Source organism: Zosterops lateralis (assembly GCF_965231275.1).
Source record: "Zosterops lateralis genome assembly, chromosome: 9".
NCBI lineage: Eukaryota > Metazoa > Chordata > Aves > Passeriformes > Zosteropidae > Zosterops > Zosterops lateralis.
The window spans coordinates 21420576-21443272 of NC_139769.1; the positions used below are offsets into that span (position 1 = coordinate 21420576).

Genomic DNA, 22697 nt, shown 5'->3' on the forward strand with positions numbered 1-22697 from the left:
TGAAGCAAGGAATTTTTTCATACTCTGGAACTATCTCCTATCCCTGCGTATTTTGATGGGCATATATCACTACTTAATTAACTGAGCTCTGCAAACAAAAGAAAAAAAATCCTGTTAAGGAAAGAGAATCAAACATAATCTGTTTTTATTGTATAGATAATAAAACCTGTAATCAACCAGTATTTTGGATCATAGCCAGAGCAATCCTTCCCATGATATCACATACAGATTTCTTCTGAGATTCACGCAATACACAAAGTAAAAACTATTAAATACCATGAAAAATCTTCTGGTCTTTTTCATATCAGATCTGTCTGGGACTTTAATTCACTCAAAAGTATTCATTATTCTTAAATCTCTTAGCACTAATGTAACAGATGTTTCCCTGCTAACAAAGATTTATTTGTCAGAAAGGACAAATAGCTATAAAAAGTGCAACTCTGTTAGTTTTATTTCTATATGTGTATTTTCATGAAAGTGATAAAACTAATAACAAAAAAAATACTAGAAGTTTGCTTTCTTTAATAAGCAGTTAAAAGCTCAGTGTCTGTAATGTCTGTTTAGAGATAAATGCTTATTCTTTTTTAAAATATTTTAACACCTCCACCTACCTTTTGACCTCCTGCAGATTCTGCACTGTGATGCTCTTTTAATTTTTGTTCCTGTTCCATGATATCTTTCAAATGTTCATTTACCTAGAGATAAAATAGTTTATTCAGTTGTCTGTTCTAAGAAACAAATCACAGAAATTAGAAGTTCTTCAAAAGATCTATAAATCAGGAACACAGAACTAAAGAGATAAACTAAACATTTCAGACTATAGCCCTGAAGCAAAAGCAGCAAATGTCACTCTCAGATGCAGTCTAAGGTCAGTGCTTGTTAGCTTTACGTTGTACAAACTAACCTGTCCCTTATTATGCTCAGTCACATTTGATTAACAGGGTATCCTTGTCACTTGATTTGATTATGCAGTGAAGGTAGATCACTTCAAGCAAGATTTGTTCAAATAAACAGAATACCTTTGGGTTTAAATCTCGACAAAGTACACAATGAGATGACAACTTACAAAGTGCCAAAAAGAGGCCCTTGAGTGGGCACCGTGGCATCTCAACATGACAGTGACACCTAAGAGGTCATATGTAGCATATATTACAGCATTATTTTAGACTTCCCATTTATCTGGTTCACACATGTTCAACTTAATTTTCTTTTTATATTCCATAAATAGCAGGTGAAGGAACAGTGTGTATCAGAACAGTCCTGATATACCTACATCCATAAATACACAGCCTAGCCTCTCATCTCTAATCAAATCACACAGACAACAAAGAAAACCCCAGCTTGCTTTTCCAGCACTCATACCTTGTTTATCCAGTACATGACAGCATCCTCAATGTCATAGGGTACCTCTGTAGCTTGGAAGAAGGTTGAATACTGCTGAGTGCAGGAGATGACTTTCTCCACGCTGACCATCTCCACCGTGTAAGCCATCATGAGCGTGTCGATCATGGCCAGGTGGGCACTCTGCAGCCAGAAGCATCAACACCTGATCAGTTTGCAAATCAACAGACCCTTCTTATATATCACTTCTGAGCATAGCCATACATGGAAAGACCAAAACTATAAATGCTACAAGCTTTCTGTATGGCTGTCAGTTTTAAATTAAAAACGAATGAAAATGAACATTTTCAAATGTTCAAACAAAACAAATGAAATTGCAAATTAAAATATCTTCTGTAAAAGTATTAAGACCAAATTTAAGGAATTGAAAGTGAACAGAATAAGCAAGTTTAACGATTCAAACATCACATCACTTTTAACAGAGCTAAAGAGATCTTTTAAATTTGTCACCATAGCAAAACCAACCCCCCTGATCAATGTTATTTGTACTGGAAATAAAAGCTGAAACTGCCTGCTAAACAATATCGTCATGAAAATGCTGCATTAATATATGTAAGTTCATCTATATTTAAAGTCCTAATCCAGGAAGAAGATATTATATTAATCTTTAGTAAAAACCCAACAAAATTATAGAAAAACATTTGGGTTTTTTTCTGGTAAACTAGTTATGTTATGCAGATGTAATGTAGGTGCCACAGCTATAGATCTAGGTTTAAAATAATATACTTTCTGTTAAAAGAGGAGGTACATTTCTTCTGGTGTCATATATTGAAAGATGATGGCTATTTCACTGTCTGTAATAGTTCACAACAAACAAACAATCCCCCCCCCCTCCCCCCCGACAACCCAACACAATAACAAAAAAAAGAGGATGACAACCAGGATTTACATTAGATTCTTGTGACTGAATAACAAAATGATGGTGGTTTTTAGAGGCAGTGCCTATGGCTAAACACATTTACTTCTGCTTCATGATAAGAAAAACAGAGACAGCTTTCTAAGTACTAAACAAGATTTCCCATGGATCAGAACAATTTCCAAAGACAGTATTTTTAAAACATTGCCTTTAAACACAGCTCATAATGCAAACAAAGATCCCCAACAATTGCTAACACCATCACTTCAATACTATAAAAAATATTCATATAAACATCTCACAAGGTGAGAGCCATGGTAACAGCAATGAACAACATGAGTCACACAGCAATATGCTATCTAATCACCATAGTTAAGATACTTCATGCACATCACTTATTCCAGAACTCCCAGCAGGAGAAAAAGGAACAGATCCAGACTATGTGCTGCTCTTAGTGTTTGTATCAATGAAAGTGATCATGCTGACCTCAGAAGTGGGCAGCAGCATGTACCGCTTTTTTTAAAAGCAGTTAAATTGCTTTGTGTCACCAAAAAAAGGCAAACTACACTTAACATTCACACAACTGAAGCTGACAGCCAGCCTTCCTGGGACAAACTCATTGTCCTTGGACCCTGGCTATGGGCCGAGAGCCCTGTGTGCCACAGAGTCCATCTCTGCTCCCAGCAGCAGCACAGCTGGACAAGGCACCAGCACCTCCCCACTGCTGCCACCATTGATAAATAAACTCCGAATAAACTCCTTCCACCAATGTTATTATGCCTCAGGAGACTATTTACAGACCTTTATGGACAAATACTGATACAAGCTCCTAGTAAATGAAGGAAAGTGCTGCACAGCTGAATCTCGCCACTCAGAGTATTTCAGAAGGGCAAGGGCATTGCCTGTGTGCAGCCTCAGGAGGAGCCTGCACTCCAGTGTGCAGTGCAGAAATGCTCTACAGAGATGCACGAGCTGCTCCTCTGCTGGCCCAGAACTGCAGTGCAGAGGGAGGCTTCAATTAAGCATCACACAGACTCTCAGTACAGTCCCCCAAATCTTTGTGAGGGATTGCAGAGCCTGGGACAGCCATACAAATCCAGGCAGTTCTGGCAGGAGCTCCCAGGACAGATTGCAGAAAGGTGGCTGGTTTAGCATGTGTAACACACAGCAAAAAGGGAAGATTTGGATCACCTCTGACATCCAGAGTCACTGCTCTAATAATCTTTCCTTGCTACATCTTTCCTGAATGGCACCTGGGTTAAAACCTTGCACTACTTTCAAACTATTTTCAGAACCTCCTCCCAAAAATAAAAATGAGACATTAAAACAACAGGAAAATGCTGGATTTGCTTTTTAAGAGGAAGTAGTGCACAAAAATGTGTTTTTCAGCCAGATATAAGAGTGGCCTCATAGAGAATGCTACTGACAGGAGTGTGCTAGGAGTCACCCAGGCTGATCCAGAACTGTTCACACTGCCTGCTGCACAAGGAGATTCCTTCCACCCTTCACTCCCTGCCTGTGGGGGTCACTGCCTTCCATGTGAGGTCTGCCAACCAAGGAAGCTCCCAGAGGTGTGAAAGCAGCATCTTCTTGCCCAGCTGTTGATCCATGAGCAGTGCCCTGGCTACTGCACCTGTGCTCTGAGACCAGCCTGCAAGAAAAACCACCACTGAACTCCCAGAGGGAATTTAGTAGCCTCCATCTCCCATGCTGGATCATCAGCTTCTCTGGAAACCACCTACAAAGTGCATTGCTGGTGGAGAGAGAAAGCCATTGAAGTGTTGCTAGAACTGCCAATATGCTCAATACATTATAAATACATTAGAAAAAGTAAATTATTTACAATTAGTTAACTGAATCTCATTTTCAATGCTTCTAGCAAATCATTAATGAAGTGCAAACTGCTTAAACAAACAGAGGGAAGAATGACCTTAGATAATAATTTGTACTATCAAAACTAAGTGTAATAAACTTTTACTGACACTGGCTAGATCCATGCCACAATCTTTATTTTATACAAGCAATCAAATCCAAGCATCTTCAAAGTCTCAAAAGTGACTCCAAGTTATTTTCTTTATAATCCAGACAGGACACTCAGAAGACTTTTAAAAACCAGTAAATAATAAAGAGAAGAATGACTATTATCCTGAGAAAAAACCAATTAATTGCCACTTTATTTTTTTAGTTAGCAAAAATCAAACTTTTGATTTTATAAATACTTTCTTTACTAATGAAAATATTGAATACTAGTAACACATATTGATTTATTCCCCTAGAAAATTTCAAGCAACTAAACATGCATATAGGATAAATTATATCTAAACCAGCGGTTTGTTTAGTTTGGTTTGTTTGATGGGGTTTTTTTAAAAGGAGTTACAAAAAGAACGAGAAAACTACTTAATTGCATATACAGCCCTACTGGTTTTCTTCCACTTATTCCAGAAAGAGCAGACAAGCTGTGCTCTTTTACAACTCCTCAGTCACTGTGCTCAATAAGAAAGAGTAAACTAAAAACTGCACTATAAAAATAGTGTCCTACTCTTCCAAATATAGGTTTTGTCAGCACAACTGCTGAAGTTCTCTAAAAAATCCCAAGTTTTAAGAAATTCTGCTGATAGTAATAAAGTTCTGATTTTTTTTTTGCCTCTCTCACTGAACAGCATATTTTAGGTGCAGCTAAGAAAAAAAATATCAAGAGGGAGAGTTCACGTTTAGTAGTCAGATCTGCAGTTATGACTGAATTATGTAAGGAAGCAACATTTCATATCTGAGGGAGAAACAGAAACCACTTTGAGCTGGGCAGAAACCAGGATCAGCCGCTCAGCAACGCCTTCTATCTCCAGATGAGCCTGGACACAATGCCTGAAGGAAGTGCCCAGGAGCTGCTGATGACTGGGATGAAGACATTAGAATTACATTAAATTTTGGGAGGTGGCGCCATTGAGATATAAGGCCTAAAAAAGCCAGGCAGGATTTCATGCTGTCACATACCTCCCACACCCACAATTGCAGCAAGACATAAATAAAGATGTACAATTGCAAAAAAGAAAAGTAATTTTAGAGAAATAATTAAACCCCTCCCCCCCAACAGTAACAAAATCATACAAAACCATTAGAGAAATATCTTTTTCAAAAGTCAAGATCAACACAGCAGCAGTGAACAACACAGGAAATAATACACTTTTCCCATAAGTGTTATGCAGAGAATTGGTTTAAGCCAATTCAAACAACCTTTTCTTTGACTGCTTCACTACAATGGTGCAAAGTAATAAAGTCTTAAATAGAGCACAACAATATATTTAAAATACACAAAATGCTGGATTCTTAGAGGTATTTTATTTTCTAAGACACAAATGTGGTTTTGTCTTTCCCAGCTACAGCCTGCACAGAATACAAGAGTTTTAACTTACTAATCTTAACAATCTCATGTAATTACTGGTTAGTTTCTGCCCTGTAATGTAGGTTCCACAGCTTTTCGTTCTGCTGCTGAATAGTTCAATAAGAAGCTTACTGAGCTGCAGAAGAAAAATTATTCTGAGCATGGCTGCTAATGCTTTCCTGTCTGCCTTACACTAGATTACAGAGCTTTCTTCACCTCCATTAAGAATTGAAAACAACGTCATTAAAAAGTGTACTAAGCAAAAGGTGTATGTGATACTGTACACACAGATACTTATGGATAAATACCACAAATTACAGACAGCTCCTGCATTGTTACCTGCTACTAAGGATATTTTTTATATTCCATTAAATGATACTTGGGTTGGGAGTTCTCTTTTGAACTCCCTCTTTACAGTATTTGAAGAAAGGGGAAGAAAGAAAACAGAGGATATAATTGTTACCCTCATGCTGAATAGAAATAAATAATTAATTCACTCTTTCCTTGAGATTTTTCTTGTAATAAAAGTCCCCTTACTCACTATGCTTTGAAGAAGAGATTTGATCTTTGTCAGACTGGCTTTTATAAACAGAAATACCTATTGCACAAGAAATACATATATTCCTAGCTAAATTCACTGAAGATTTTGTTTCAACTGGACGAGGCACTTGAGCAAAGAACACACGAGATCAGCTCTCCAACTTTAGCTGGGAGAATTTTTTTATCTCCCTTGCATCAGTAGTTAGTATGTAACCAACTGCTTCTGCCTTATGAAGACAGAGGTTTGGATCCAGGTACTTTTCACATGCCAGTAAAAAACCCCAGTAATTCCAAGGGCTTGATGAAAATTACTCTGATTATCAAGAATATAGGTGGAATAATCACTGTAGGACACATACTTTAGGAAAAAAGGTAAAACAAGATTTGTTCATATTAATGGTAAAAGAAAGAGAGTAATAGCAGGTGAGTATGGGCTTAAACCTACAGGAAAGGTTATGGTAAGAGCACTGTGAGATCTCCTTCCACACCACTCTAACCCACATCTGTGCACTCAGCTTCCTTGCAGCTTCTGTGAACAACAGTTTGAGGAGGCTGCCTAGCTTAAGCCTCCAGGCTCCTTTCCCAAAGACCCTCCCCTGGATAATCCAAGTCTCAAAGGAATCTAGTAGCATGAAGATATATTATCTAAACTTCAAGTCTCAATTAAAAATCGCAGAATTCCAGCTCAGGGAAAGTACAGACCAATGCCTGAATACTACAGGAGGTGAGGAAAGAATTAATAAGCAGACTCAATAGGTGGTAGCTCTATGACAAATTTCAAAGTTATTCCTTCATTTGACCATCATTTTTACAGCAAAATGAAGATAATTTTGATAGTACAAAGGAAACAAGTTCTAAAATATTTCAATCAACAAAACAGATCAGTCTGAAGTAGTCAGTTCTGCTCTGTTTGGTGATTTTTGGATGCAATTCTTCTGTAGCCTCACACAGTACTTATGCTTAGCACAATCCTAAAATAAGCCCAGCTGTCTAGTTAGTCTTGTCCTGCAAGGGAATGATCATGCTGAATTACCTCCTTGCTGCACTGCCATGAAGAACAAGGGCTTGACTCTGATAGGATGCTTACTCAGCAAGAACAGGCATTACTGAGTCACACTAAGCACCCTGAGACAGGTTCTGCAACACAAAGGGAATGGGTTTTGCCTTCAATATTTTTATAACCTTCTCTATTTGGTTAACTTTTTAAATTTAGTAATCTGTTATATGAATATATATATCAAGAAATCGTTGTTGGGCTGACTATACACATCTGACATAGGAGACATAATTCACTTCTATAAAAAGGATTTGTCAGATACAAGATATTGGCTGTGTTAAGCATTCTGATAGCACTTATAAGTTTTACCTAAGCTTTCCTCATTATGCTCATTAGGGAACTTCATCATTTGACCTAGTAACTCAATCCTAACCAAAAACCTAACACAGATTCCCAGATTTTCTGGATGACATAACCAAATGAGACTTTGACCTACTCTAGGGCATAGTGAAACAAAATACTTGCACAACAGACACTGGAATCAAGAACCAGCAAATGGTGTCCATCACATTATTTGAATTGCAACTTATTTTATAGTTTCACATGACCTACTTTGAACTTTTTAAATATGCTTACCAATTACAAGTTGCCTGTTCTTATTTACTGAGAGAATCGAGTGCCTGATGATAAAAACCACAAAGGCGCTTCAGTGTCTTTATGCTAAGCACTCCAAGTCTCCAAGATAAATACTGGAACTCAGATAGTTTAAACTACAGTAAGAAAGTAACATAGATAACTGGTAAGACAGTTATACACATTTCAACAAGTAAATAGCAAGAGCCTCAACTTTCCCAGAGGACTTTGTTTTTTCAGATAATTCAGGATTTTCCTAGAACATACTGTCAAATCCTGTCCAGATAAAGCAACTCAAAACTCTCTTACAAAAATTACTTATGTGCATTGTCTCCTTGCTCTTATGCTAGTTCAAGAACAAGCAGCAATTGTATTAAATATCATCTGAATTTCTTATTTTCACAGCAAGCTCCACTACTCTTTGAAGAACACAGGAGTGGGAAAAAGAAAAACAAGGCTTTCTCTTATCCATATATCAAAAAAAAAAAGTATTTCCCTCTTCCTGACTCATTCATACCTGCATAGGAATGACATTAAAAGCACCGGTTTAACTTCCCTGGCAGCTCAGCTAACACCTGCAGAGGCAGTTATCACCAGGAAGCATCAAAGCATATTCATCTCAGAACATCTGCTGAAGGAACCCAGCCTCAAGAGTGCTGGAGAACTACTGCTTCCTCATAGACAAGCAGGAGCAGTGGGAAGACAAGCTGGATTTCTACAAAATTGGGGGTGAAGAGTTCAGAGTTGGGTGATGCGATAGAAGTACGTAAGAGGGGAAGTTCAGCAAAGAGAAAAAGGGGCAGAGATCCCAAAGTAAAACAGATGTGTAGGGCTGAGGTATTATTCCATGGAGATGAGACTGGAAAAGGAAACAGGGATGTGTCCCCCAGTGCATGAGGCCTGGCACTGAGCCTCAGCATGCTGCAAGCCCCACTGACAAAGGCACGGCTCAGGCTGGGATCAGAGCAGACTGCTTCTGAAACTTTACAACACACACTTTTGGTTCATCTGTTTGACAGGTAAATAATGACAGCCAGTTCTGAATGGCAGCTGTTTCAGCCCAGGTAACTGACATAACATGCTTTCTGACTTATCTGCATTTCAGTTTTGCATTTGTTTATTGGACCACACTAGTTAGTTACTTGCACCCTTTATCTCACAATCCTTAGAAGGTTTAAAGACTTGAATTAATGTAACATGCCCATTTGATAAAAGGCATGCAACCAACTTGATATTACAATATTAATTTACTAAAAAATCACCTAAAGTAATGCAGAGCGTGATATTTCACATAATTCTTGACATTTAACAAATCTACAGCTTTGGTTTCTGATGAACTGAATTGTAATAATGAGCATTTCTGCATATAGTACTAATGATACTTTAATTGCAGTGATGAATAGTACAATATACTGGTTTGTTCAATTGATCTGTTTCAAAAACTGAATTCTCAATATCATTATGTTTGTAAAAAAGGTAAACAAAGAACACTGCACTTTTCTGCAAGAGAGGAGATGAAGTTATTGGTGGTGCTTTCCCTCACTTCTCACACAAAAAGAGGATCAAAGCAGGGCCAAAATATCAATAGAAATCTCCAACTAAATTCCACACAGTTCTGGGACTGGCCTTCCAGGGTATGTTTTTAACTCCTACATTCTACTCAGCTTCCTCAGGAAATGTGCCTCCCAGCTGGAACTTGTGTGAGACACTTGTCACAATATAAAACTGGACATACAGACTTAAATCCTCCAGGAAGGCATATTAAGAACAATTTTTAGTTATAAACAAGATATTTGGGTGTTTTGTTGCAAGAACCATCTTTGTTTTTGAGAGTTACCACCCTTCTCAGTCCAAATTTGTATTTTTATAATGTATGGAGGAAATGTGTGTCATTCAGCACCTTAGATACAGCAAAAAAAAAGTAGTATTGAAGCTAATGCCTCTGACATGTAAACATCCAAGACCAGGGACAGCTTCATTCTGTCACACATCAAGTATCACCGTATTTTTACAAAACTGCTGCTGAAGAACCTATGAAAAGCTTCCGTGGTTTTTGTTAAATTGCTGATGCACAAAAATCTATTTTTAGGAAAGAAACATGAGAATCTTTCTTAGGGGCTTAGATTTCTTTGTTGGTTTGGCAAAATATTGGCTTAAGAAATCAAAACATGTACGTTCATTTCAACATGCTATATTCAAAAAGAGGAAAACTGGTTTCGATTTTTACATGAGAACATAATATGAACTCTTCCTGCATTTGCATATGAACAGGCTCCTGATAATTTCCTTGCTGTTTCTTTATTAACCATACAAGGGGAGAGAAATAAGGTCACCACACTCATTACTGTAATGGCAATTACATTAAGAATAGGAAGTTATTTGACCTTTTCTTCAAAGGTTTTTAGGAATACCACATTTATAAACCCTAACACAGCACAGTAAGACATGAGAGGGAATTTGACCTGGACAAAAATTTTCTGCTAAAGTAACAGCCAAGGTCAAAAGAAATTTCCTAGTCTCCTACTTTAAATGAGCTCTATCAGCAGTGTTAAATAATTAAAACAGACACACAAAATGATACTGATCACAAGAAATCTGTCTCTCTATAGCTGTTAATGTAGTAGAACCTTGCAAGTGACAAGCTGCTGACTAATAGCATTACTCAATCAGACAGCTGACTAACATTTTTTCATCTACTTACTAAAGGATTAGGACAGGCCAGCCACAACAGTGGCTGCTAAACAAGGATATGGCCCACAGTGATGTTAGAGTAGAAGTGGGAAAGGTACTTCATGGTTATTTCAACAAACATATTGAAAAGTGTTTCCACTTGTTTGGTTAATCTGGGCTAAACATCAAACTTTAGGACAGATCTTGAACCTCTGAAGTAAGAGTATGGGTTCTTCAGAGAAAGACTTTCACATATGCACACACAGGCATAAAACAATTGCTTTATTGTAAATTTTAAGATCTGTTTTTTCACTGTTCAAAGTAACTGTACTAAGGAATACACTTCATTCTTAAGAAAGAGCAATCTGCGTGCCCTCATAGAGATCACGCTGTACCAATAATCCTTTTTAATAGATTACTTGAACCCGAGGATGTCCACTTCATCTACTGCAGCAGATTTTTGCAGGACATCTGGCAGTAGTCTCCATCACCCTAAGCTTCTGCTAAGCACAGGGTCATACCCAGGCTCTGTCTGCAGCAGGAACTGTTGCAGACCAACAGGAGCAAATTGGTACCCAGAAGAGGATTTTGCTGAGGACAGGATACCTACAAGAGGGACTGCAGTTGTCAACTATCATTTTACTTTAAAAAAAAAAAAAAAATCTGGAAGTCAAGCAACGTACTAATAAGGCAGTGGATTGTCTTTCTATCAGCATTTCACAAAAATGGGAAGGTCGATGACATAGTAACTAAAGCTTCTCTTGAAAGTTACTTAGGTAAAGGCATGAAAAGTAGTTATTGATATGATACCATCTTCAGGTACAATTTCATCAAGAAAACTTTCTTTTGAAAAATGAAATGGGAAATTAGCTTGCAACCTATGCACAGAAAATATTAAAATGTTTCACCCAAAGAATTAAAATAGAATAGGAGGTGCAATGTGAACTAGAGGCTACTTCTTAGTTAACTGGCAAGCAAGGTAAAACAGTGCCCATTCTCATCCTTCACAAGCATCTGTTTGTGAATTGGCATTTTTCAGGGCACAGAAATGAATTTGAATAAATTCTCCTTCCTCCACTTCTCTTTGGTAATGAAATAACTGCCAGTTCATAAGTCTTTTTAAAGATTAAAACAATAAACCACACGATCATGTTCTCATTCCTCATGCATTTTTGGTTTATAACGTTATTACTCCAGGAGGTGTTGATCTTGAATTAGTAGCTCTTGAAACAGTGAAGTCAGCTGCAGCAATAACCTATTCTCATTGTAGTAAACAACCATTTTCTTAGGCAAAATATCCCTCCCCCTATTCTCCCCAACTAAGGCAAGCTTAGTAAAAGAGCATGGTGATAAATGAAACAAAACAGAGAAACCAGCTGAAGAGAAAATCACAAGGCAGAAATGGGAAAACTGCTAACTCCTATACTTTTATTTTCAAAATAATTACTTTAGATGGCAATAAGTAGATTACAAGTATTTTCTTTGCTTACAAGAATACCAACAGTATTACTTGAAACCTTGTGCTACAAGGACAGGATATGTCATTACATGCTGTCCAGAAACCACACAAGCCCTTCACACGGTGAAATCTTTCCTTTGGCAAAAGCAGTGACCCCCATACATGAACCTCACCTTGTTAATGGGAAAGAAGAGGGAAGATGAACAGAGAGAAGGAGCTGCAAAGTATTTTATACCTGTCCTTAAACAATGGATTCAGAGACCACCAGCTGTAAACATGAAGTCCCATCAGCAGTACCCACAGTGCTACACAAGGATCAGTGCAGGCCCTGTGCAAGATTCAGGCAGTTCCATGGATTCTCAGCATTGTTTCATCAGCCAAAGGCTTAAACCACAGAACAAAAATCTCAGCTGGGCAGTTTGGCCGTTGAACATTTGGAGGAACTGAAAATAGATTTTTTTACTTTTGATGAGGTGGAAAAGAAGATGGTATAAGTATCAAGGAATGATATCAAGCCAGGCCAAAATCCCTGGAGAGGTACTGCTGCAAGGACTTAACTGATAGTTTTTCTGAGTGGACTGAGTAAAGCAAAGAAAAGCAGAAATTGTTGTTTTCCATCTTCTTCTTAATTTCTGAATGCCTTATTTTGCTCTGTGTTTCATGTCTGTGGTTTGTTTGGGTTTTTTCCAAACCTCCTTCTCATTAAAATTAGAAATTGCCTGACATCTGTTCTTTCTTTTCAAGCATCCAAACTCTGAAATCCCATAATCCGTAAATGGGAAAGGACGATTACCGAGAAACTTGGCTGAACTACATGTGAGACACATTATGGGACATTTCAGCAATCAATTTAAAATCACTGGCTTCAAGTGTGTTATTTCAGAATTGCAGGCACTATCTGTAACTTATGTTACCTAAAATACCCAGAGTAAAATTTTATCAAACATAAAAAGCTGGCTGTAGGCATAGGCAAGTCAATCTGTAGTATTTGAAAAAGAAAAAAAAAAAATCAATACTGTGATAGAACAAGATGGGATGGGCACTATTAGAAAAGCTGGTATGCAGTCCTCACTGAAAAGAAATATCACAGGACATGTATTGGTCACAGCTAACAGACAGAATACATTTCAGCATCTACCTGATCATCCAGACCTATGACAAGCCCAAATCAGTAAGCAATTTTGGCAACAAAAATTCTTAGAGTATACGTTATAGATATGAAGGACTGCGCAGTACTTTAATATTTAACATGAAAACTTTTCAATATTCTGATATGTACTTTAAGACATGGTTTAGATAATTTGGGGTTTGCTTAGAAATGTTAATTATTCAAACTTAGACACAGAACAGTTGCTATTTTAAGACATACTACTTCCAAATTATGATGTTTATTTCAACTTCTTTGTGGGATACATATGGACACACATCAAGCAAGGCAAGAGGTACTGTAAAGGGCCAAGAATGAACCCAGGCTAGAGGAATGCCAAGCCTACAGAAGAATGTACACATGGTTGCTTCCAGAACAGAGGGCTCTGTGGTGTTTTAGCTTCCAGCAAATAATGTGTACTCTGTATATATAATGCAGCTACAGTGGATATATTGATTTAATGCATTATTTTATTACCCCATGACAGATTAAATCTGTGGGTATAGACCTGCGGTACCTCATGAGTGAAGAACTAGTTCACAATCTTTTAGTGATGGAGATGGAGAACAATCACACATGCACCTGTAATCCTCACTTTAAATAAACTTTCATTTCAGAAAGACAATTTTATGTTCATATATGTTTTGCGTTCGTATTGCTGCAAAGAAAAAGGACAAATACAAAAACTATTAGGATAAACTGATATGAGTATTCACATCAGTATCCATGCTTTCAGTTGTGTCTGGAACTCTTCCCATTCATCCCCTTTGCACTTGGATCCAAAACAAATATTAGCCATCAAAGAGTGTGTAGTGTAACACTACATTGTTTGGGTAGTTCAAAAGGCATTATCAAATCCAAACCAAAGTAAATGACTAATACAAGTAGCCCATACTGAAGAATGATATAAAATAAAGAAAAGGCTTGGTAATACTGATTCTTCAAACTTTTACTTGGATAATCTTTAAAATACTTCTAGCATTGATTAATATCTCCTTTGCCATGACTTCTGAATTAATCCCTAACTGAATGTACTGGGATTCTCTTTGCATAAACTACAGATTCTTTTGGAAATGTGAGCTTTATCAATGACTGACCATAAAAGCTACTCTGAATGCTGTCTTCATCTAAACTCTATATTCTAAATGTCTTATTTCTCTTCCTGAAGATCTGGCTCAGTAAGTCTCACGTTTGTTTACATACGCACATTTACGTGCCAATGTACCTATAGGAATGAGATGTCAGAGTGGCTTTGAATGCATATAGCAAATGATGTTTGCAAAGGGCCTTAATGAGAATGAATCAGTCATTCAAACAGCATTATCCCTTTGAGATATGAACAAGACAGGTTGTCACATTTAGAGACTAACGTCATGCTTTTACCAGAGTTCCAAGACTGCAAATGAAAATGCCACATTGGCTTTTCTCCTAGCTTTCCAATATTTGACACTGCCAGTAATTTTTTAAACTTCTTTTCATGTACATTAAATATATAAATAATATTCTCAATTTAATTTCTACAGATACTAATATCGATATTAAAATTTTGAGTTTTTAAACAGATCAGTTTTATAGAAAAATCAACCATTACAAACACCAGCCATTTGGTTGACAAGTCCTGTTCAGCTCTTTATATTTTATGGACATATATTATGACCTTTTCATTCCTCTGTTGCCCTGATCCAACATTAAAACTTGCTGTTACATCCTGGTATTTCAACAAGACACTGGATGAAACAATTTAAATTCTCTTCTAATTACTGATAAAGAATGTACTGCCCAGTACTGAATGCACTCATATTTGCAAACATACTGCTATAAACTTATGATAAAATTTTATCTGCTTGGTGAGATAAAGACAAACAATTCTTTCATATAAACAAATAATTAATAGATAGATAGACCTGATTTTATAATCTTCTCACTCAGCCTCCACATTTTATCCTGCATTTGATTAATTTAGTAAATATTTCACTGAAATAGTAAGCAGTCCTACCTTCAGCACTACGTACTGCATACTGACATTCATGACAGCAGAAAACAAGTGACCTACCAAGTTGTCCATTTTCACCTTAAAACCTCATTAGGCTTTCAATATATAATCATGTTCAAACTGCTTATGTAAATGCAATTAATCGCATCCTCTAAAAAGGGATCTGAAATATGTAAAAGGGTGCTAAACCAGTTTCTGTAAATATAAGCCTACTGTAACACGCTTTTTCACTGCAGCAAGTACAGAAGTTAAATAATTTAAAAATTTCAATTAAAAGTTCAATTATTGTACCCATACTTTTCTTCAGTATTTTCCTACTCCAATATCAATCCATTATTTTGCTCCCAGAAATAATGACAAAAAAGTAGGAGATAATGGCATGTCTAGTTGCCAGTGTATTATTTTAATCTGTAAAGCACCACGTATACTGATACTGTTGCAAGAAGCAAAGGAGGAGTGGTGGGAGTTATACTGTGGGAGAAAAAAAAAAATACCTCCATTCTGGAAGAAGATATTCCCAGCAATAAGGCTTTATCACAAATGCCTACACACAAATCTGGAAGTCTCTGCTTTATTGGGATTGTCACAGATTGATGATGTCCTTTTGATAGAATAACAGAAGCACTCTGAGGAAACACCTCCAAGCACTTGGTTGTGATTATCTTTTAGTAACAAGAGGGTGCAAAGTGGGAAGAAGTTAATTTGCTCTGGATCAGTGATGCTTTGTGGATTGATGAACTGTGAGCTCCAGTCTCTGGAGAAACTTTGCTTCTTCTCTCACCCAGCCATCACTCTAAGTCCTCTTGAAGATCCAGTTCCCCCCCTAAACCCTCTAATCTCTCACTTTGTTTTTCTCAGACCCACATCCTGAAGGCTTTTTTGAACTATTCTGAGTATGTGCTGGCTCAGGAAGGAAGCTCATCAGAGTCCACAGTTATTTGGCCTGCACTTCAGCCTTCCCTTTGGCAAAGGAGTGAATTTGGCTCACTCTCCTCTAGTCCAGCAGCTATCTCCAATATGCTTGCAAGGACTTGTACAAGAAAGAATTTGTAAAATAAATAACCAGCAGAAGAAAGATATAGGGCATCCCTAAGTAGAACAAAAGACAAAAGCAAAACGTCATTGGACTAGGATTAAACTTGCAAATTCAGATCATATTTTAAATTCTTTTCAAAGAAGATTTGGAAAAGGTACAGAAGCAAGGCGAAGACTGAAAAATCAGCAGTGTATGCCATCAGGAAAACTAAAAGGAAAAATTAGTCAGTGTTGTACTGGAAGAATGGTAGCTATTTTTCCACATAAAGTAATTGCCAGGAAAAAAACCCCAACCCACCATTTAGAAGACTACAATTTGGACAAGAACACAAAAGTGGTAATATGGTCAAAATAGAATATATTTTAGAACAATATGAAAGCAGTCTTGCATGATTTGTCCTTAATTTAGTTATCAAGATGGCAGCTTACATTACCTAAAAGTAAATATGAACAAAGAGCTTCTTCATACAGGGAAATGTGATATAAGTGGCAGAGACATGTAGTTATACCATTAAACACAGCACCTTTTTAAGCCATCTAAGTGCTGACAGACTTTTGTGCTGCTGTCCAAGGTTTCAGCCTTAAAAAGCCAGCTTGTAGCTCGTTTCTTTGATGACTCAGGACATTTGTTGTGTTTAAAGGTGGGAAATACTGGCCTACAAAGAAATATCTAAATTCTATCAGGAGTTAACATACTGACCTGGAAGCTGGCAATGGTTGTGCATTTCCCTTTTTTAAAAGAGAGTTCTAATTCAGTCTTCTAGAAAATATATTAATTTTTGATAGTCTTTGGATTATCTGCAATTCTGCCAATTTCATGCTTAACCTAAATCTTCATCTCAGTCTGGAGCAAACAGGGAAAGAAAAAAATACCATGTTTTTAAAAGTACAAAAGGATTAAAGAGGAGTAATCTGTACACATTGAGCTATTCTTCCAATAAGAACACTGGGGACATTCCAAAAGATTAGAAGACATGGAACAATGGAATTTTTTTTTGAGAGTCAATAGACAATACAAATAATTTTAATGCCCCAAATCCTTCTTCTGATCTCATGTAAAATAATTTCAGAGTCACCATCAGCTTGATTTATGTATGATAAATGAATACATGCCAATTTAAACTAACAGAACATAAGCCACTTTCTAAATTCACATATAAGTGAAAAGTGCAAGACATTATGAATGTAAGGCATCCAGCTTGATACTAATACATTCTGAATAAAGAGACTTCTTAATGCTGATTAAGAAGCATCTAAATTAAACTGATTTATAGTGCAGCTCTGAGCATAGAATCAGCAATGAATTGGTGAATTTTTCAAGAAACACCACAGGAATGAGTTATCAGCTTACCATCTCTTACTGCTTTTCCAGTGGCCTGGAAGGAAAACTCATCACTGATTTGGTTTAATAAGAAGACAAAATTTGTGGGAAAATGAAGAATTACATGAGCAATCAGTTCCCCCTCTAAATTTGGTAGGGTAAGAAGAGAAGTCCCACAGAAATGGGGACTTCCACCTTAGCTGAAAAAAGGCAAATTACAATAATCAGGTACTGCCTTCTCTAATAAATGAAAGTTTAAAGTTGTTTAAGAAAAGGAACATCTACAGCCATAGATATAAGAGCATAATTGTGTTAAGTCATCAGGACATTAGATCTTGCAAGGCTGAATTATCCTTTTCCTTCCCCCATAAGCAGTACAAGCCAATAATACCAAGGTACATGTAGCCCATTATATAAGTTCTCAGGTTCCCAGTGCTTTGGGAAAACCAGAAAAATTTGCTACTATCCCTCAGTGCTTAGAGGGATATGAGTGTTTTTGCTGCTGTTGTAGAAAGTACATAGTACTTCAGGAGGATTGGGGTTTTTTCCCCCAAAGCTTTGACCTGGAAAAATAAGAATTTTCATACATATGCATCATACTTTTAGAATCAGGATTTGCTTCTCTTCAGCAGTTCTTTGGTAGCATGTATACATATTTCTTTATCACTTCAGTATTACCATGCTATTTTACTTCCCAACTGCATAAGTTAAATATTCTTTGTATTTCTTTCTGTTGCTAAAGAAAAACTAAAAGCAGGAGCTGGAGCAAGTTCATCCTTTTTCGGTATCTACCTTATAAAATACACCTTGCCATAAAGAATTTATCAACACAGAAGTTACAGGACTTCCCTGACAAAATGATATACTGAACTGCATTAATTTACAATCTTTCTGTAGGCAGTCACACCATTATTTTTAACCTCACATACACACAGCTGTCTTTACAGGGAACTCCTAAGTACCATTAGATGGTTTGCTTTTGCTTCTGGGAGCAGGGAAGTTAAGAATAGGGGTAAGGAAAAGAAACAAACAAAAAAGCAAAACATTCATAATTGTGAAGTGAATTCTCTTTCCATCAACCTTCTGTCCATTTCATTGTTTCCCTATTATGTGTTAGGATGTAACCTGGCAGAGTCCTGAAATTCACTCTAAATTTTTTTTTTCCCCCAGTTCATGCTTCAAAGTGAATTGGCTGTCTTGGCAAAACAGTGCCCCAGAAACATACCAGTGGGATTTACACAATTCTTTCTGTGTAATAGACCAGGAAGCTTTTACAAATGTTTATTACCTCACAGAGTGCCCTCAAGAAGGGAAATCAAGTGCAGAGGATTTTCCACCAAAGCCTATTTCAGCAACATATGGTATAATAGGTTCCAAATTAATCTTAATATGACAGAGAAGAGAGTCAGAAAAAAGTCTGTATTAACCTTTTGCACCAGAGAAGAGAACACATAAGTAAATCTCTGGTCAGCAGGCACGATCTGAGGTTAGAGATTGTCACCACCTGAATAGGAGCACACGACGAATGTCACTGCAGGAGAGGCAGCTCACACACACACACAGGTCACCTGCAGGCTCTTGCTCACAGAAACATCCCACAAGCCCTGTGCCCTACAAGCCTTGACAAGGTCAGCTGGAATCCTGGCTCCAGTTTCCACCACAACCTGTCAGGAAAAGACAGCCACCAAATGGAGGGTGTTTGGAATGAAGAGAAGGTGTGGGAAACAAAGGGCCTGAGAGACCTTTCCTGACCACACTTAAGAGCTGCTACAGAAAGGAAGGGAATAAACTGCTCACACAGTCACAATAGAAATTAAGGAGTTGATACTACCTGAGAGATTTTAGAAAGTCTCCTTTTCCTTGTATTTCTTTCTGATGGTAGGGTTCTTCTGACAGTTGATATGGCAAAATAAAGCCTCCCTTACCCCAGAACCCCAGGAATTAATTCATAATTTGCAGGTCAGCAAGGTATCATCAGTAAAAAGAGGGTGAGGTGGTACAACTTCTGTAACTACACCTTTGAATAAATGCTGTTGACAAACAGGGAGAAAATGCCATCCATCTTTCAACAACACTTAATTGGCACCTACTACAGTGGTTGGTTGCCTAAATACTACTTACTGCAATTTACTTCAATATATAAGTATCCTTTAATAATGCAACAGATATATCAGTTTCATATTTAAGAAACATGTTCCTATATAATGAGATTTCATATTACACACTATATGTATTTAATAATTGCATCATGTAAAATCAATCTGATGACCCTCTACATATGTACCCAATAGCTACATATTCTCTGCTTTTCTTGTAATTTTTTTCTTTTAAAGGCCATAATATTTTAAGTCTGCCATTTCTTTATGAAGCCAAACAGTTAACAGAATTTCAATACACACTTCACATTGTATATATGTATGTCATAAATACCGACTGCTGCGTCTTCTAAATTGTATTCCAAACATCCAACTTAGATCTTTTATAAAAACTCTTGCCATTTCAGCTTTAGAGAGATGTCATCAGTCTTGACAGCTGACTGATTTGGATCTCTGGCTATGGCTAGATGATTATATAAATTATGCTAAAGATAACTTTTTCCATTATTCCATTATTTCCATTATAAAATCATAAAGCTGCAGGATTTCTTTCTGACATACATTTTACTAATTTTTCCATTGATCTTAGATTCACGGTTTGGGAAGGCAAGGAAATATACTAGGAGACATCCTTCCTCATGATCTTCTGATACATGAGGGAAAACTGAACATCATCTATATTTATACTAGATAGTCACTTTCCTACAGAGCACTATTATAGTCAATTTAAAACTTAAACTATTTAACAAGTTATCAGATAATATTTTAATGCAAATCTTGTTTTATTTACATAGGACAAATTCTACTGGATTTTGCTTTGGCTGATTTGGAGATGCATGTCTGCAAGGTAATACAATTTCTTACTAGTTCATATAAACCTACCAGTTCCTATAAACAATGGACATACATTGCTATTTACAGCTTTTCCTTAACTGTCACACAAGAAGAATAGATACACTATGGAGACCTTAAGACATTTTGTTCATTTAACCTCAGGAAAAGAAAATCTCATAATGTTAAATTCCATAAAGTTTGTAAGAACAAAGTTTTTATTATGATACATCTACTGTGATGATACACAGTGTGTTCCGTGCTGATAAGGGTGGGCAGATTGCCAGGATTATGTGTGCAGATTAACAAATGCAGATTCAAAATGTCCTTTTGTACTGGACTGGAGCAGCTGCTGCATTTTGGGGAGTACAAACTGTATTCCTTCAGCAGTCAGTGTGGTTTTGTCCCCTTGTTGCTGTGTGTATGTACCACACAGAGCTGGTAGTGAAGCTCTCCTTATGTTTACATGACAGACCCACACCTCCTGCTAAAAGCTGCTCACTATTTTCCATAATAGGAAGAAAGCAGTGCTCCTCAACTGCCTGCTACAACCATGTAAGATTTTCAGCTTTGTGCTAGCCAATACAAGGGTATTAAGAAAGATTTCTCTTCCTTACCATGATTCAAACAAACTGATGAAGAAATTCCTTCTAGGTAGCCTGTAAAAAAGTTCACAGATACATCTTTTCCTAATAGCTCAGCTAGTGTGCTCCAAAATATACTTAACTCAGTAGAAGTAAGATAATTCCTAAACATGTATTTAAATAAACCTTTTCACATATTTAAAGATACAAAGAAAGTTCACAGCAGCAAACCAACAGCCAAAAGCTGAACCACACTACATAACAGTGCTATTACAGGAAACAGGAAGAAAATGTTCTTAAACTGTGTTTTACAAAGTAGTCCTTCTTTCAAGGTTAATGAAAATACTTCCTGACCTTTTCAGAAAGCATTTTATACACGGTATCTGGCATTCTTTATAGGCTTAATTCATGACATATTTCTTTCATAATTTATTCTTCCTTTAAACTGGTTTTCTTTTTGTGCTTCAGGAGTGGATTTTGGTCTGTTCTCAAGTGGTTATCTTGGTTTTTTTAATTAAATCACCACCATCACCCTCTTTTTCTCCACCTCTCCCTCCTTTGCAGGTTAAATGCACCACAAGATGGAATAATGACCAGGAACACAATCAGAAGCTCTTTGATTCAAAACTTGAGTTTGTTCAAGGCAGAAAAACACCAACTGTTTTGCAAAGAAGTGAACAAGATAGGCAACAGACAATAATAATGCATTGCATTATTTTCTCCTGAGAGGCATGAGACTTGACTTCTCTTGAGGTTCATTTAATTTCCTGTCATTATTCCAAAAGCAGCAGTTTGATTCAGTAGATCATGTATCTCGTTTGGAAGACACATTGCAATATTCTCTCCTCATTTTAGTAAAAGATTAAATGTAGTTACCACAATTTTACATTGGCCTGAGCATGAGAAAATGTGCTGCTATTTCTAAGTATTTCCTACTACGTTCAGCTGGCAAAGGCCAGTGTAAGGGCAGTTCTGTAAACATCTGCATCCATCAGGGATTTTATGGCAATTCTGAGAAGGCACTTTCAAGGCAATACAAGCAGCACAGTTTATTCAATAGCTCTGCACAACTGCAATCAACCCTACAAGAACTGTTAAAAAGAACGATCGGATTTAGTTACCTTTTAGGCAAGAATTCCTAGTAATGCGAGTTTGAAATGCCAGCTGTGGTGCTGGAACCCTAAGATCAAAACACTGTATACATTTTTGTATTGAAATTAAGGATGCTGGATTAAAAACAAAAAAACAACAACACCTAAAATTAAAGCTAGAGAAATCATAGAAAGCCTTAGGGTTTTTAGTATTAGAGCTTCTGGAAAGGACCAGGAAAGCATCCCCCCCCGTGTTATTCTTCATAGACACAACTCTGGAGTCATTAGCTTTGCTACTTTCCACATTAGTTGCCACACTTGGTGCACCAGTTGAGCAGACAGAATTCCATGAAAACCCAAAGGATGTTACAGAGGCCTTTGTGGTATCTGAGTCTTCCACAGATTTCTGATATGGATATGCAGAAGTACAATGAATCCTACTATAACTCACACTAATAACCTGCATGTTTTGCACTCACTAAATTCTGACAAACATACTGCAGAAAACATCCCAAGACACTGCTTCTATTTACATGACACAGAAAAAAAAAGCATTTTCTACATACAACAAAAACATAATTAAATACAAGCAGCAAGCAAAACAAAATGCCCAAGCTATGAGTCAACAAAAATTGCTTGAAAAAAAGCTAATAGAACATTAAGT

The 22697-nt window shown here is 36.9% G+C and overlaps 1 protein-coding gene across 4 annotated transcripts in view; it reads right to left on the reverse strand.

Moving 5' to 3' along the window:
• Positions 1-22697, reverse strand: part of CAMSAP2 (calmodulin regulated spectrin associated protein family member 2) — a 78807-nt gene that overhangs the window by 37384 nt on the left and 18726 nt on the right. For all 4 annotated transcript variants that reach the window (XM_083867426.1, XM_083867425.1, XM_083867424.1 and 1 more), the window contains exons 3-4: positions 1363-1524; positions 612-695 (exon numbers count right to left, since the gene is read on the reverse strand). In XM_083867426.1, coding sequence (XP_083723552.1) covers positions 612-695; positions 1363-1524 — 246 coding nt within the window. The remainder of the gene's footprint in view (positions 1-611; positions 696-1362; positions 1525-22697) is intronic.